This window comes from Acomys russatus, chromosome X (assembly GCF_903995435.1).
Source record: "Acomys russatus chromosome X, mAcoRus1.1, whole genome shotgun sequence".
Lineage (NCBI taxonomy): Eukaryota > Metazoa > Chordata > Mammalia > Rodentia > Muridae > Acomys > Acomys russatus.
In genome coordinates this window covers 63,573,870-63,589,331 of record NC_067169.1, presented here as the reverse complement: position 1 = coordinate 63,589,331, position 15,462 = coordinate 63,573,870, and the positions used below count along the sequence as shown (strand labels likewise).

At 32.2% G+C, this 15,462-nt stretch overlaps 1 protein-coding gene across 1 annotated transcript in view; it reads right to left on the bottom strand.

Annotated features, from left to right (window-relative positions):
• Positions 1 to 3,893: 3,893 nt before the first annotated feature.
• Klhl4 (kelch like family member 4) overlaps positions 3,894 to 15,462 on the bottom strand; it is a 60,268-nt gene continuing 48,699 nt past the window's right edge. Inside the window, exons 7-11 of the mRNA XM_051141823.1 lie at positions 11,520 to 11,744; positions 9,447 to 9,609; positions 7,513 to 7,725; positions 4,439 to 4,610; positions 3,894 to 3,953 (exon numbers count right to left, since the gene is read on the bottom strand). Of these exons, the coding sequence (XP_050997780.1) occupies positions 3,894 to 3,953; positions 4,439 to 4,610; positions 7,513 to 7,725; positions 9,447 to 9,609; positions 11,520 to 11,744 (833 nt within the window). The remainder of the gene's footprint in view (positions 3,954 to 4,438; positions 4,611 to 7,512; positions 7,726 to 9,446; positions 9,610 to 11,519; positions 11,745 to 15,462) is intronic.

Sequence of the window (15,462 nt, the reverse complement as noted above, 5' to 3'; positions counted from 1 at the left end):
TGGGTTAGGATTTTAAGTATACTATTTAGGGCTGAACATTCCATAGTCTCTTATTTTCTGCATGTTGAAACATTATAGACCCTACTGTTTATCACCATTTTCTGTTTAAAAAAAAAAAAAAAACCAACAACCTTCTTTATGAGGGAGGATAGTATAAAGTTAGAGTCAGAAGTTATTAGGAGTCCATTTAGAAGAATAATAGTAATAAGTAAGTATTCACCTAAAGCCTATGATTTGTCTAGCCCCAGATTGTTGGACCCAATATTGCTGCCAAGTAAAGTGTCCATAATATGGAGTAGGCAGTAATCCAATCAGAAACTGTGTGATTATTTTCTGTAACATTTATGCCACTATTTCACCATTGGGCATATACATGTATCATTATATATGCAACATTCCGTCTACTAATTGTAAAGGGTTTAAAGGTAGGAGTTCATACACTTGTTATGAGAATGTTAATTAACAAATCATTTCATGTAGTGGTTTGAGTGAGAATGGCCCCATAGACTCATGTATTTGCATGCTTAAACCCTTGGTGCACAGTTTGGGAAAGATTAGGAGGTGTGTCTTTGTTGTAGTAGTTTAGTCTTTTTGAAGGAGTTGTGTCATTGGAGGTGGACTTTGAGAATTCCAAAATCTATTCCAGACCTAGTATCTTTCCCTCTCTCTGTCTGCTTCCTGAAGATCAGCATATAAATTTCTTAGCTAATTTTCCAGTCCCATGTCTGTCTGCTTCCCTCTCAGGACAAAAATGGAACTAATCGTGTGAAACTATAAGCAAGTACCCAATTGAATATGTTCTTTTATAAGACTTGATAGCCTATGACCATAGTGGGGGTGGAGGTCCTCCTTGGTCTTAGACCTAGGGAAGGGGAATAGGGTGAAAGCAGGAGGGAGCAAGGAACAGGAGGATGCAAGTGATGGGATAACAATTGAGCTGTAATTTGAATAGATTAATTAAATAAAATATATATATATATATTTAAAAAAGTGTTACCTTGGTCACAATATCTCTTGTGATAGAACAGTAGCTAATACATTTCTCTACCTTGGTCTGCTTAAATTAGCACTGGGAAATGGTCTCAATAATACATGGAAAGAAGGAACTGTTTTCACTCCATTTCCCAGCTATGTTTCACCGAGACAAATATAGCTATGCTTTTGTGTTTTAGGCCTCTGTAGTTCTCGATCCCTATTGGTCACTTACACTCAGATTTTTGGACTTCATTTTGCTGCTCATTCTAAGCTAGAGTGGCTAAGCATACTTTTCAAATGCAACTATGAAATGGTAGCCCTGGGCATAATGTGCATTTCTCCTAGAAGTCGATAAGCATTTAAATGGAACCAAAGCAAGTTGGAAAAAAAAAAGATGACATTCTATGAATGCATGTACACAGTTCTTTGTTGATACCATGTAATCACTATTTTAACATTGCAAACCTGCTGTAAACAATGGGTTATTTAAATTCTAACTTAAAACATTGTTCACAACCTTAGTTAACATGGTGCTTCACACTGTGTGATAAGGCTAAAGGTTCAGATATCTCTACCATTACACTGATTTGGGGAAAAGAATTTTAAATCTAAATCATCTTACCAACATCTCAGCCATGCTATGGTAAACTAATGAAACTCATTCAGTAGCAAAGTTAAATACAAAAGTCAAGAAAGATGGGGGTAGGTGAGAAGAGGGATAATATTGAGAAAACAGAGGGTAGTTGAATAAGTATGATCAAAATACATCATGTACATGTAGGAAATGTGACAAAACAACTCAGTATTATGTATAATTAATATATGCTAAAAACATTAAAATTTCAGCAAGCTCTTATATGTGTTTTATAGCCTCTCTGTGTCATTCTATCTCACCCCTAGACATGGAAACATCTGTAGCTTTTTGTTGAGAATTACAGACAAGTCTCTTCTTCGTAGCCTGCTATCCTTCCTCTGAGTGCCACCAGGCCTTCCCATCCAGGGGACATGGTCAAATATGGGGCACCAGAGTTCCTATGAAAGTCAGACCCCACTCTCCACTCAACTGTGGAGAATGTCCTGTCCATTGGCTTGATCTGGGTAGGGGATCGAAGTTTACTGCATGTATTGTCCTTGGCTGGGTTCCCCTCAGTCACAGTCATAGGGGAAGGGAATAAGAGGAAAGTGGGAGGAAGGGAGGAATGGGAGGACACAAGGGATGGGATAGTAATTGAGATGTACTATGAATAAGTTAATAAAATATATTTAAAAAAGAAAAGAATTACAGACAAAATAAAAACAACAGAGGAACCATATATTAGCAGTAAAATATTTTTGATATTGAGGCACTGCAGCATCAGAATGATCATTCAGCATGCACTGGGCACATTCTAAAAGCATAGTCCAGTAAAAGGATAAAGATTTATACCATCTGAAATTCATTATGAAAAGTTAGTAGGCAAGCTGACACTATGGGGCAGTAAGCTGGGCTGGTTTGTGTGTCTGTTTTTACCATTTATAATGCTGTGGTGATTGGCATATTTCTTATATTATGTGTTGAATTTATTTTTAAATGTAAATCTCCTTGAAATACTATAAGCAAATAAGTGGAAATAAAATGTTCAACTCAAAAAAAATCATAATTCTTATAGACAGAGGAAAAAGATTTTATTTAAATTTAACTTGTGAAAGTACAAACACCTTTGTGAAACTTTGCTGTGATTTTAAAAAAATTGATAGGTAGCAGTAGTATATTTGCGAAGGATCTCTCTGGATTTTGTTTGTTGCTTTGATAGTCTACAGTACAAAGTTCATTGAAAAGAAGATATAGAAATCCTAAAATGAAACATATAGTTTTATCATTAGGTAAGGTGAATGAGCATAATAGTTAAAAGCTAAAATATGACTCAATAGTCTTTTAATTTTTATTTTCAAAAAAGTAGTAATACATGTGTTCCTACGATTTGCTGCTGGATAAACATGATTATGAATTTTAAGAAAGCAAGTACTGATAGGGAAAAGGAAATTATATAATTAACTATGCATAGTAAACATATTAGTGTTTCCAAGTATTAACATTGTGTATCCTTTTCTCAATTATAATCTTCTTTAGAATTGTTTAAACCAATTTTTTAATTTAATAGAAGCTGTTTACAAAGAACACATTAAATGTTTGAAGAGAAAATTAATTTCTGTACACATGAAGCCTTCACATTTAAAAGTTCAGGTCACAGTATGTATCAATATGATATTCACTGTTTCAGAATATAGATTGTATTTGTATATGTCACATTATACTTTCCTGTAAATGAATCTAGCAAGACACCACATCATGAAATAAACATCTACATGTGTATTTTGGCAGATAGTTAACTGAAAATGATAGGCTTGTGAAAAGTTTGACATAGTGTGATTAGTATAGTAAATTACATCAACGAATAATCTGTTTCAACTTTGACACAGAAAAACTTTTCTTCTTGGCAATGTGAGGTATTATTAGCTATGTGAGCTATTGTTTGAAAATCAGACATTATGCTTTAACGCTTCTGTTGTTTTTTGAATTAAATTATTCCAGACAGTTGAGTACCTTTAGTAAAGCTTGCTTTTACTTCCCATATTCGTACATGAAAATTGTTAATGCATTCATCACTTTCATATATTGCCCACCACCAAATGTTCATTCGATATTTTAAATTTTAAATAGCCCATTGGATTTCTCGTTAGTCTATAAACTGAGACAGAATACACACTTAACATAAACAAGTAATCCACATTTAAGCTTTGTTTTCAGCCTTGTGATTGTTAACACTTTCAACTATAGATAAGAATGACACCACAGAATTTAGATTGCTTATCAACTTCATAAAAGAGCAGTTTTTCTTCGAAATAATTCCATTTCGTTGCGTTAGCTAACTATAGTTTCAGTGTAGCTTCACAACTACAACACAGGCACCAGCTCTTCCGATGTTCACAGGGACTTCCTAAGACAAAAAGAAGAAATGAAACAATATCATTAGCATAACTCAGAAGGTTGGCCTTCAAAGAGTCTTAACCTACTTTGAACTTTCACATTTTCTAAAAATAAGAAAACTGTAGCCCAGATCATTGTAGACTGTTGAATGCTAATAGATTGTAGCTGGAAGAGTAGTTGATTTTGGATAAGTTTTACATTTGTGAAAAATTCCCCAGTTAAAAGGGCACCACTAATGATATTACTCATCAATTTTTGAGGATTAATAAAATAATGGATTCCAAGAACTTGAGATATATAGTAATACTGCCATTCTCTGTTAGTGTTCTTTTATACTTTGAGAGATTAAAGAATGAAAAAGTGATATATAAAAATAGAGTCTAGGTTTCTTAAATACTGTGTAAAGAAATATGAAATTAAATCCAAAATTAAACTTAAAATCTTTCTTTAAATTCTGAAAAATTCTCATTTGAAGATTTTAAAAAATAACAGTACCTCTTTCCATTCATCTTTCTGCGCATCATATGATTCAACAGTATTCAAATAAGTATGGCCATCATATCCACCAACCACATAGAGTTTGTCTCCAAGGGGGCACACGGCAACAGCATCTCGAGGAACACTCAAAGGTGCCACAGTTGACCACGAATCACGTTTTGGATCATATCTTAAGAGATGTAGGAAGACAATTGAGAAATAAACTCCAGTAATGTAACAATGAAAATTAATAGGTTTTAATAAAATGTGTTATGGTGTAAAGGACAGAGTTGGAAACACTGCAACTATTAAGTATAGGATTGCTATTCATGAAAAAAAGAATTTTCATTAAGGAACATGTACATGACATAACAGGCTTTGGTCACAAGAGGGCGCACAAAGCATTGGAAAATTTTCAGAAACTTTGAAGTGTATGTTAAAAACATATAACATTAAATATAAAAAGTCTCTCTGGAGGATCTTTTATTGCACAAAACTGTTTTAGCTACTCTGGGATTTTTGTTTTTCCATATGGAGTTGAGAATTGAGGGAACGCCTAGTGGCACTCAGAGGAAGGATAGCAGGCCACCAAGAAGAGACTTGATACCCTATGAGCATATACAGGGGGAGGAGGTGCCCCTGAGTCACAGTCATAGTGGGGGGAAGTAGGGGGAAAATGAGAAGGAGGAAGGAATGGGAGGATACAAGGGATGGGATAACCATTGAGATGTAATATGAATAACTTAATAAAAAATAAATATAAAAAGTGTGTAAAGTTAAGGAAATTATACACGAAATAATCTCTAATCATGTTGAACTATTTGTAAAAGCACATAGAAAGTATTTTTATGTATCACCTTATACTAATTTACTTATATTAATATTACGTCTTTTAAATTTTAAATTTTTCAATAGATATCTAAAATATCTCATTTTAACTTGTATATGAATTTAATATCAATTCAATAACATTTTAATACTCTTAGAAAACTATAAATTATCAAGACAAACTCTACGTATTTATATATTATTGAATGTCTTTAGTGTATATCCTTAGATTGTTATAGTATGTTCAGACCTAGAATTAAATCTCTATAGTTGATGTTTTAAGTGCTGCATCTTCCAAGCAATGTTGTGAGTTGAAGCTATAGTCAGTTAAATAATGTACTTACTTGTACAGAGGGAGCCAGAAGTTGCAGAGGGGTGTCCTTGCATATTAACATCAACTCTCAAGTCTTTTCTACTCATGTATAATTAAGTGCATATTATCAGGTTATTACTTAATTCAGAAAATGTTGAACTGATATGATTTTGGCTTATTTCTTCATTATTGGCATTCTTGTGGATTGAATCTGGGTTCTTAACATGGTTGACAAATGTGCTAACTCTATCACTTTCTATATCCACAGCCCATGAAATATTGAATTTTTGGAAGAGAGTGAAATTGTTAAGTTTACAATCAGTAAAGACATGGAGTGGTAGTTATCAAGCCACACACGAGTTCATCATATTCAATTTAAAATAGCACCGATTCTCTCCCTGAATCTCCTTTTTTTTTTTTCAGTCTATAGACACACACACATAAATTCATATTCATTCTAATGGAAATGTCTAATGATCTTGAAAACACAAGAAAATTATTTATGATACAATAATGGTGAACAAATTATTTCACTTCTTGAACTGCATTTTAAGTTAGCATTATAGAAAAATTAATGTGTACTGTTTGGGAACCTATTAAGTAAATGCTTGTATGTTAAATAATGGCTGAGAGAATTCCAGGATATTGGATATCCATTATTTCAACAAATAGTAATGTCAGAAAAATAAAGCAATTTACTGGTTAGTTTTTGACAGTTAGACACAAACTGGAATCACTGGTAAAGTGAAAGTCTCCATTGAGGAATTGCCTTCATTAGATTTTGGCGTGTAGGCAGATTTGTGGGTATTTCCTAGACTAATGCTTAATGGGAGGTAGTGCAACCCCCTGTGCCATCACAGTGCCATCACAGGGCTGGTGGGTCTAGGTTTCATAAGAAAGCAAGCTTAGTAAGACTTGGGGAACACACAAGGAAGCAGTGTTCTTCCATAGTCTCTGCTTCAGTTCTAGGCCCCATTTCTTTCTTGAATTGCTGACTTGGATTCCTTGATCATGGATTATAAAGGTATAAACTTAAACAAATATTTTCGTCTCTTAACTTAGTTTTGGTCAGTGTTTTCTCATAACAGCAGAGAAGTAAACCAGAAGAGTAGAAACCCTTCTTTTTCTTTACTTTAGTGACTTTAAATGTATGTGACTCTGTGTGTGTGTGTGTGTGTGTGTGTGTGTGTGTGTGTGTGTGTTTGTGTGTGTGTGTGTGTATGCATGTGCACACATGCTAGCAAGAAAATTCCAACAGAAACTTATGTCTATAAAGTACAAATTCTAAATGCTCCATGAATTTCATTAAAGGCATAATCCCTATATCATCTGAGTCTTCATATATCCAACAGAAAGTTTGTGACTTGGTGACAATACAGTTTTTGAAACTGATTTTATACCTACACATGCTGTCTACTTTGAGAAACAATGCAGACAGATGATCCTTATTTTAAGCAACACATCATGCTCTATTTATCTGAATCAATGTTTTCCACTCAAATTAACTCAGTTTTGAGCAAGGAAATATTTATTTCAGTAAGTAAGGTCATTGTTCAGAAAATTAATTTTATTTGAAAATTCTGCCTATATTCCTTGGTAACACTTTTAAAAATCACATTGAGAGTTGAGCTGAGTTCAGAACCAGTAAACTTAATTTGATTTTGTTCTGATGAGTTGATTGATATCTTTTCATAAAATGCACTTAAGGTGTAAGGGCATTTATTTCTTTTGTGCCAATACTTTATAACACAACTAACAGAAATATATTTCATAAAGTTTTATGCTAAATTTTGTAGACATTTACAAAATACTTTGGGTCTAAGCATAAGGGTAGATAGAATGTTACAAACAGAAAATATACTTAAGAGATTAACATATAAGTAGATTGCATTCCGATAGCTGCAAATTTTTCTTACTAAAATTTCCAAATAAGAACATACATAAAAATTACCTTTCCACACAGTCGGAGAGCCTGGAGCAATGGTTCGGAGCTGGGGCATCATGACCCCCTACAACATACAAGTATCCATTGTGTGTTGCTACGCCTACACCTCCACGTCTTTTGGACATCGGGGCACACAGACTCCACTTGTTAGTGTGTGGATCAAAGTACTCCATTGACTTGAGGCAGGAACTTCCATCACGCCCACCAATGGCATACAGCCTAGAAAAAATATAGACATATATTCATTCTTATATAGGTGCTCATATTCACACAAAATTCATTCACAGAAATAGGAATGAAGGCGTTTTTCTCATACTTCATAATGAATATTCTATTTTATCACTACAACAAAAATTTTGTGGTTTGTGAATGAGTACTTATCTGTGGGACTTATTTCTGCCTCGCCTATTCCAGATATCCTCCTTTCATTTTTGTCACAGTAAATTTAATATAACACTAAAAGATCCAGAAAACAAGTATGTGCAGAGGGCCAGAATGTATCAAATGGTTTTACACATGTTCCCAACAATGATTTTCAACAATTAAAGGAGGTCCAACTGCTTCACTTCACACTTTATGTCAGGCATAAATTGTTTAGTATGAAATATATCTCCTAAAATATATTGATGTAAAACATTTAAGAAGACAGAATAGAACTGAGAAGGTGGGTTATCATTAGGAAGAAAGTGTAGCTATTACACTTTCCTAGTTATTTAAAAATGTCAATTATTTTGACATATAATACTTTAATTTACATTTCATTCTGTAATAATACAGATGATGAGCATTTATTAAGCCACATGCTTGCAACTTTCTTTCACATTGAATATTGAACAGCAGAAACCCAGTAAAAACAGAAAAATAGTTCAAATTGATTTGAACAGGGTGTGATGTGCTGAGGGGATTATGGAACTGAATCGCTTAATATCCTCACGTTAGATCAATCAGTTTAGGACTATGAGAAATCCCAAAATATTATGAATAATGGGCTCTTTTATGCTGTAAATATTTTTTGTTTCTACTTGTGTTGAGTTCTAAAATATATCTGTGCTTATCCTTTGCTGAGCTCCCTTATTTGCTCATTTTATGCACAGCCCAAGTACAAATTACAGAGTCACATAGCTGTTTTAGACACTGGCTACCCTATTGTATGAAATTACTATCATGTAAGCTATCCTTGAGTAGTTCCATATCCCTGAAAACAGATATAAGTAACATTATAGAGACTAAGCATGGTATATTTAGCAATATATGTATAAACACACATGAATGTGAAAACAATTAATGAAAAAGAGGCCCTAAATTTGAACGAGAGAAATGAACAGGACAGTTTGGAGAGAAGAAAAAAATGATGTAATTATATTATAATCTCAACAATAGGAGAAAAAGTAAAAATAACAATAATTATGTGGTACTAATTCAATAAGTAGAAGCATCATTAAGTTTAGTTTATTAGCTCTATCTCATAGAAAGAGGAAAAAGTAAATTTTTCAGTAAAAAACAAGATGGATTTTAGGACTTATAAACCTTCAATTCTCTGAGGAATGATAGTTGAACAAAAAGGTATCTTATATCTAAACATTATCAAACAGATGATTTTATAAATTTAGAATAAGTAGCAATGCAAAATGTGCCATTTATTTGTGGTAAATTATAAATGATTATTCACAACAGTGTTCCTCAAATATATGTATATACACTTTTCCTGATGATCTCATTAAAATGCAGATTATGACTCTTTTCACATAGGGATAAGATGCAAAATTTGGCAAAAAGAATTTTGATATTTCTGGTCCTGGGACCAAAACTTGAATAGAGGGTCTACAAAATATTTAATGAAGCAATTATTTTAGCCAACCATTTTCTATTACAATAGAATGTAAGGGAAGTTTCCCCAAAAACTTTCATAATTGCTAATTAGGATGTTCACTTAGGCTTACTTGTTGTTTAATGCAACAACTCCAACTGTGCTTCTAGGAGTTGACATGCTGGCTACGTAATTCCACTGCCGTCCCTCAGGATCCCATCTTTCTACAGTATTTAGATAACTCCATCCATCGTGACCTCCAACAGCATACATTGGTCCTTCAAGGGTGGCTACGCCTAAAGGATAACATAGTATGAGGGATCACCTAGATATGCTTTATGCAATACATATATTTTCGCTTTACACTCAACCAACTGCTTATTTTTTTTCTATTTTGTATCTGAAATAGTTTTCTGTTCATGTGAGTATTTTACTGATTCCTGTATGAGACTAAATGTGGTTTAATTGCCAAAAAACTTCCACTAATCACTATATATCATGGAAATCTATCATTCTTATATCACTAAAATCAAGAGAACTAGTAGAGTATAATACCAGTAAAGCAATTAAAATGGAAAATAACATTTTTCTAACATAATTTCAACACTGTTTATTAATGCAAACACACACATGCTAGGATACTTAACATAAGATAAACCACTATTTTCATCCTTAATGTGGAATGTCTTTCCAATTTAAATTTGAATACAAAATTAAAATTATTTCCTTGAGATAATTCAATAATCATCCATTTTTTAGGCGAATCTGTAAGTTTCTGCCTCTCAGGACTCTAATAACTGGCCTTTCTTTTCCACTTTAATATTAATCAGAATCTCATTGTGTTTTGTACACCCATCTCATGTACATGGTTACTTACACCTGTTAGACTGTATTTTTAAAAGTTTGCTTTTACTTTTTCTACAGGACATGCACATTTATAAGAATTACATTGCTATGAGAGATAATAACTATATTGAAAATTATTTAACAGAAAAATTTATCAAAGCAAACGAGGAGAAAATTCCAGTCCTGGAACTGATACTTAGTAGCTCAAAAGAAGTCTATTGAGCTAATTAGAGAAATAACTCAGTAGTTAAAAGTGGATACTGATCTTGCCAAGAGTTCAGTTCTAGCACTTAAGTCTGGCAACTCACAATTGCCTGTAAATCAAGCTTCAAGAGATATTGTAACTTCTTTTGATTTACAAGGCACCATTCATGTGTTAATAAACCCACACTTAGACACGTTAAGCTACACACAATTTTAAAAATCAACCGTAAAAGTCTATTGTGTAAAAAAGCAATGAAATACTCTATTTTTCAAATATCATGATATTAAAAGCACATGGAACATAAGATAAGGAAAAATGTATTTTGACAAATATTCAGAAGAATTAATTTTCCCTACTATTCTACATGACCTTACTCATTCTTAAACTGTTTAGAAAATTCTGCCTTGATTGTACTTTAGAGTTCTGATCAACAGAAGCCCTAATCATTAATATATTTATGCTGGACCTACACCCTAAATTTTTCAATGAATGCAAATTTTCTTGTTGTGCCATGAGTAATTTTCTAACTACAACTTACAATGCTTTGCCATTGTAAAGAATGCTATACTTTCAACTGAACTTGAAGAGAGTGTTGCATTTTATATTCTATATAAAATTTATATTGCTTTTTATATTCTTTTTTTTATCTTTTTTTAATTAATTTATTCTTGTTACATCTCAATGTTTATCCCATCCCTTGTATCCTCCCATTCCCCCTACCATTTTCCCATTATTCCCCTCCCCTATGACTGTTCCTGAGGGGGATTACCTCCCCCTATATATTCTCATAGGGTATCAAGTCTCTTCTTGGCTACCTGCTGTCCTTCCTCTGAGTGCCACCAGGTCTCCCCCTCCAGGGGACATGGTCAAATGTGAGGCACCATAGTATGCTTTTTATATTCTTAAAATATTTTTTCTGAAAATTATCTTCTCTGAATTGGAAACCTTTCAAAAGTGGGTAGAATGGATATGGAATTAAAATATAACTTTATGTTAAAATTAAAAATTTCCTTGAGATTTTCAGGTTTGCTTAACCTTCCAGGAACTATGAAGCCACTGTGAATCTTTAAATAATTGCTCATAAACTGCATCTAGATTAATTTTAAAAGCTTTCCTGTACATTTCTGAGAAATTATATAGCTTCAAATATCTTACCTAACCCATGTCTATGTGTTGACATAGGAGGCATCACAACCCAGGCTTTGGTAACTGGATTAAAACATTCCACAGTATTTAAAGTTTTTAAGCCATCTCTTCCTCCCACAACATATAGTTTATTGTCAACAACCGCAACACCAAACTGAAGTCTACGTCCACTCATAGTGCCAATTTGGATCCAATTGTTGGTTCTGAGGTCATACTTCTCAATTGTAGTGGTACCTGTTAAAGATGCAATTAGTGATGATAAAACCATGTTAAAATTCTGACTTAGCTTATTTCATAGTATGTGTTATAATTTACCACATAGCATGAGGAAAAAACTCAAATTAACTAGCTCAGATGACAGTACTAACTAAAATAAAAGGCAAGCAGTGATAACTCTACCACTTCTGGGTTAAACTGGAAGATTGAGAAGAAAAGAATTTAACATATGGGGCTCATGTCATCAAAATATGATGTACATGCTAGTATTAAATATAGTATGAAATAAGATAAAATAAAATATTAGTAGTGGTACCAACACAGGTGTCAAACATATATAATAATAAAAAAGTCCATATCTTAAATTATTTGCATATGTGTGTGTGTCTGTGTACTGATTTAAAATGAATTAAGCTTTATATAGATGACTAAACAATTAGAAATTAAAATTCCTTTCAAGTAAGTTCTTAGCATTGGTTCTCAAAATGTTATACCATTGTGGCCAATGGTATAGAATTTTGAGGAACTATCTCACTGATAAAAGTTTTTCTTTAAACTTCTAAAATGTCAATTTAGTGAAATAGTATAATCTCACCAGTGCAATAGTACATTCTTCTTATTACTATAATAAATTTTTCACTTATGTAGCCAACACATTTTGTAATTCACCAAAGTCACTGCTTAGTATTTTCAGTTAAGCTTGCTTTTTCACTATGGTAAGGCTTCTAATGAAAAAATAAAAGTGAAAGTTGGTCAAATTAGTATTCACTTCTTCAGTTTACTGAAGCCAGTGAATTGAGGTTTCAGGGAATCTTAATTGTATAAAATCAACCACAGGAATAAACAAAATACTTTCCATGCTCTCTTTGTGGGAAAAATAATTCATAGTGATGGTGAAGATAAAGTTAATATCTGTAATATTTTCATTGACTATAAAGCTACACTGTAGGGTCATACAAAGGCAAAACTTCAACAGAGCATATATTGGTTCTAGTTAATTTACTTTGGATCAGGTCATCTTTTCTTCACGAAGCATATTTAGATGATAGATTTAAAACTGAAATAGACACAAATTAATATATGATTGCACATTCAGTTTTTTGTGAATGTTTTATGCTCCTGTTTAATTATTCTAATTTTCATAAAATTTTCTTATCTTCTGGTCTATTTTATTTTGTTTTAATCATTTAATAATAGCATAATAAATTTATATTATTATTCAAAAATTAAGCTGTGCTAATTATTAAGAAAATATAGGGTAATGGAAAGGTGATAGGTTAAAATATTAGACAAGGCTACATGAATTAGCTATCACAAAAAATTGAATTTGAAATATTTAGCTATGTGCCTTGTTTCAGGGCATTAGGGTAGTGATAGAAGGTTTTTTTTTTTTTTTATAACTTCTTTACTACAATCATAAAGTTTTGATTTGTAATTAAGCAACTTGAATTATATTTTCTCAGTTCCTTTATTCACTTTTACTGACAATTTATTCAAAACTTAAAATTTGGCTCTCATCTTGGTACAGCTCTCTGATGCTTCTTTTATGATACATCATCATAGGCATTAAAGTTAGCTTCAGATATTTGTGTGATATCTATGTCTAATTAAGTAATTGTGTATTTATGACATGATACAGAACCAAAATCAAATAGGAGAGCACTATATTCCCAGCTATTAATAAATGAATTTTAAAAAGCATCTTTAAGGTAACTGAAACAATATGCTATAATGCAAGGCATACACAGTAGTGTGAAAACTGTACTGAGAGATGCTTTTTCAATATAATGTTTATTTAATTATTTATTATTATTATTTATTTTTTACCAAAAACTGATATTTTTATTATTTGTTTATTTTAATTTCAAATTTTATTTTTATTAATTAAACCAAAACACTAAGAATTTACCATTTATATAATTCCTTATTGTTTCATGGTTCTTCCTGCTAAAGGTAGTTTATTGTGTTATGTGTAATAATATAAAGGTATATGTATAACATATAATGTTTATTTATATAAGCAAATGCAACCATTTACATTTTTTTGCACTTAACACTTAGATTTTGTATCTAATTCTTTACTGTTTTAATGTTGTTCTTAAGGGTTCACACTGGTTTTTAAAGAGCCCATAGGGAGAGTTTTGTGTCTACCCCTTCTAGAATAGTGGCAATAGAGACAAAGGCATATATATATATATTTTTAGTACAAATTCACTCAATAGCATTTCAAGATTATATAATCTTAAAATGCACAATGTTGAAATAATGGAAGCTCTTTTGAGTACTATGGTCAGACTTATGATGTGTTGTCAAAAGATAATTGAAAATATGAGCTCTTATTGTTTTCCTAATTTAAGCATTTTCCCATAGAGACTTTTATGGCTTCTCTGTCTATCAGGAACTCAGAGAAGGCACCTAAAACTGAAAGGTTTGACTGCTTACCAAACTGAACTGTAATTGTAATAGAATTTAGTTACAAAAATTTCCTACTTCCCTTATTTTTAGAATAAGATATAAAGCTGCATGTACTTATAACTACATTGTTGTTTAAAAAATCCATCTTTTAAATTTAAAATAGACAATAAATTCTTAAAAATGACAAAATAGAAGTAAATGCAAAAAAAACATGCACACATAAATGTTTCTATACTGTACCAGAAAAATGGCTCAGTGGATAAGGGTGCTGGTAGCTAAGCCTGATGGCTCGAGTTTGATTCCAAGGAGACAACTGCTGCCTGTAAATTGTCTTCACATGCACACTGTGACACACATATGCTCACACATACAATTAATAAATGAAATAAACAAACTCCTCAACATTTAAAATTGTTCCTATATTGCAGAGTGTGCCTTTACAGAAATCACAAGTTAGATAGAATTTTTAGCTCAAAAGTAGAACAGTATCTTAGCATGTTCATTTAATTTAAGTACCACAAAGCTGTTAAGTTTTTTTTTATTCAGTGCAATGATGCCAAGCATAGTGGCTCATGTCTGTAATCCCAGCACTTTAGCTGATGCAGGAGGACTACCATGACCTTTATGTCAGTCTACACTATGGAAAGAAAAACTAAACCAAAACTGAAAAACAAAGCAACAAAAAGCAATAAAATACCAAATTTTCAAACAATTATGCTATCCTATAATATTTGTTATTTTCTGAAAAACACTAGTTGTATGATGTAGTTCTACAATGTTGGAAATTTGCATCCATTTACAATCTCATTTTCAGAAGTGTCGAATTTGAAAATAAATCATCTAGGGTTCTGTGTTTTTGTTTTGATTTGGTTTTGTTTAGTTTGGATTTTTTTGTTGTAGTTTCCTTGTTGAGACGTTGTTTCTCTGTGTGGCCCCAGGTTTCCTAAACCATGCTGTTTAGATCAGGCTGGTCTTGAAGCCAGATATCCACCCGCCTCTGCCGCTCCAGTGATAGGATTAAATAAGTGTACCACCATCATCACCTGCTTTCTTCTAGAAATCATATATTGAAAATTTTGTCTATAATATGGCAACATTTAGAGATGTTTACATTTGAAGAAGTGATAAAATGATGAACTATTTCCCTCACAAATTAATTAATTCTGCTCTCACAGAACTCTGGTAGTTATCATGAGAGCAGTCTATTCCAAAGTAAAAATTCAGCAACATTTTTAAGAAAAGACAATAATAAGGAGAAAAAATAAGAGAGGTGAATAACAACAAATTATATCATATGTATATATAAAAGTGTCATAACTAT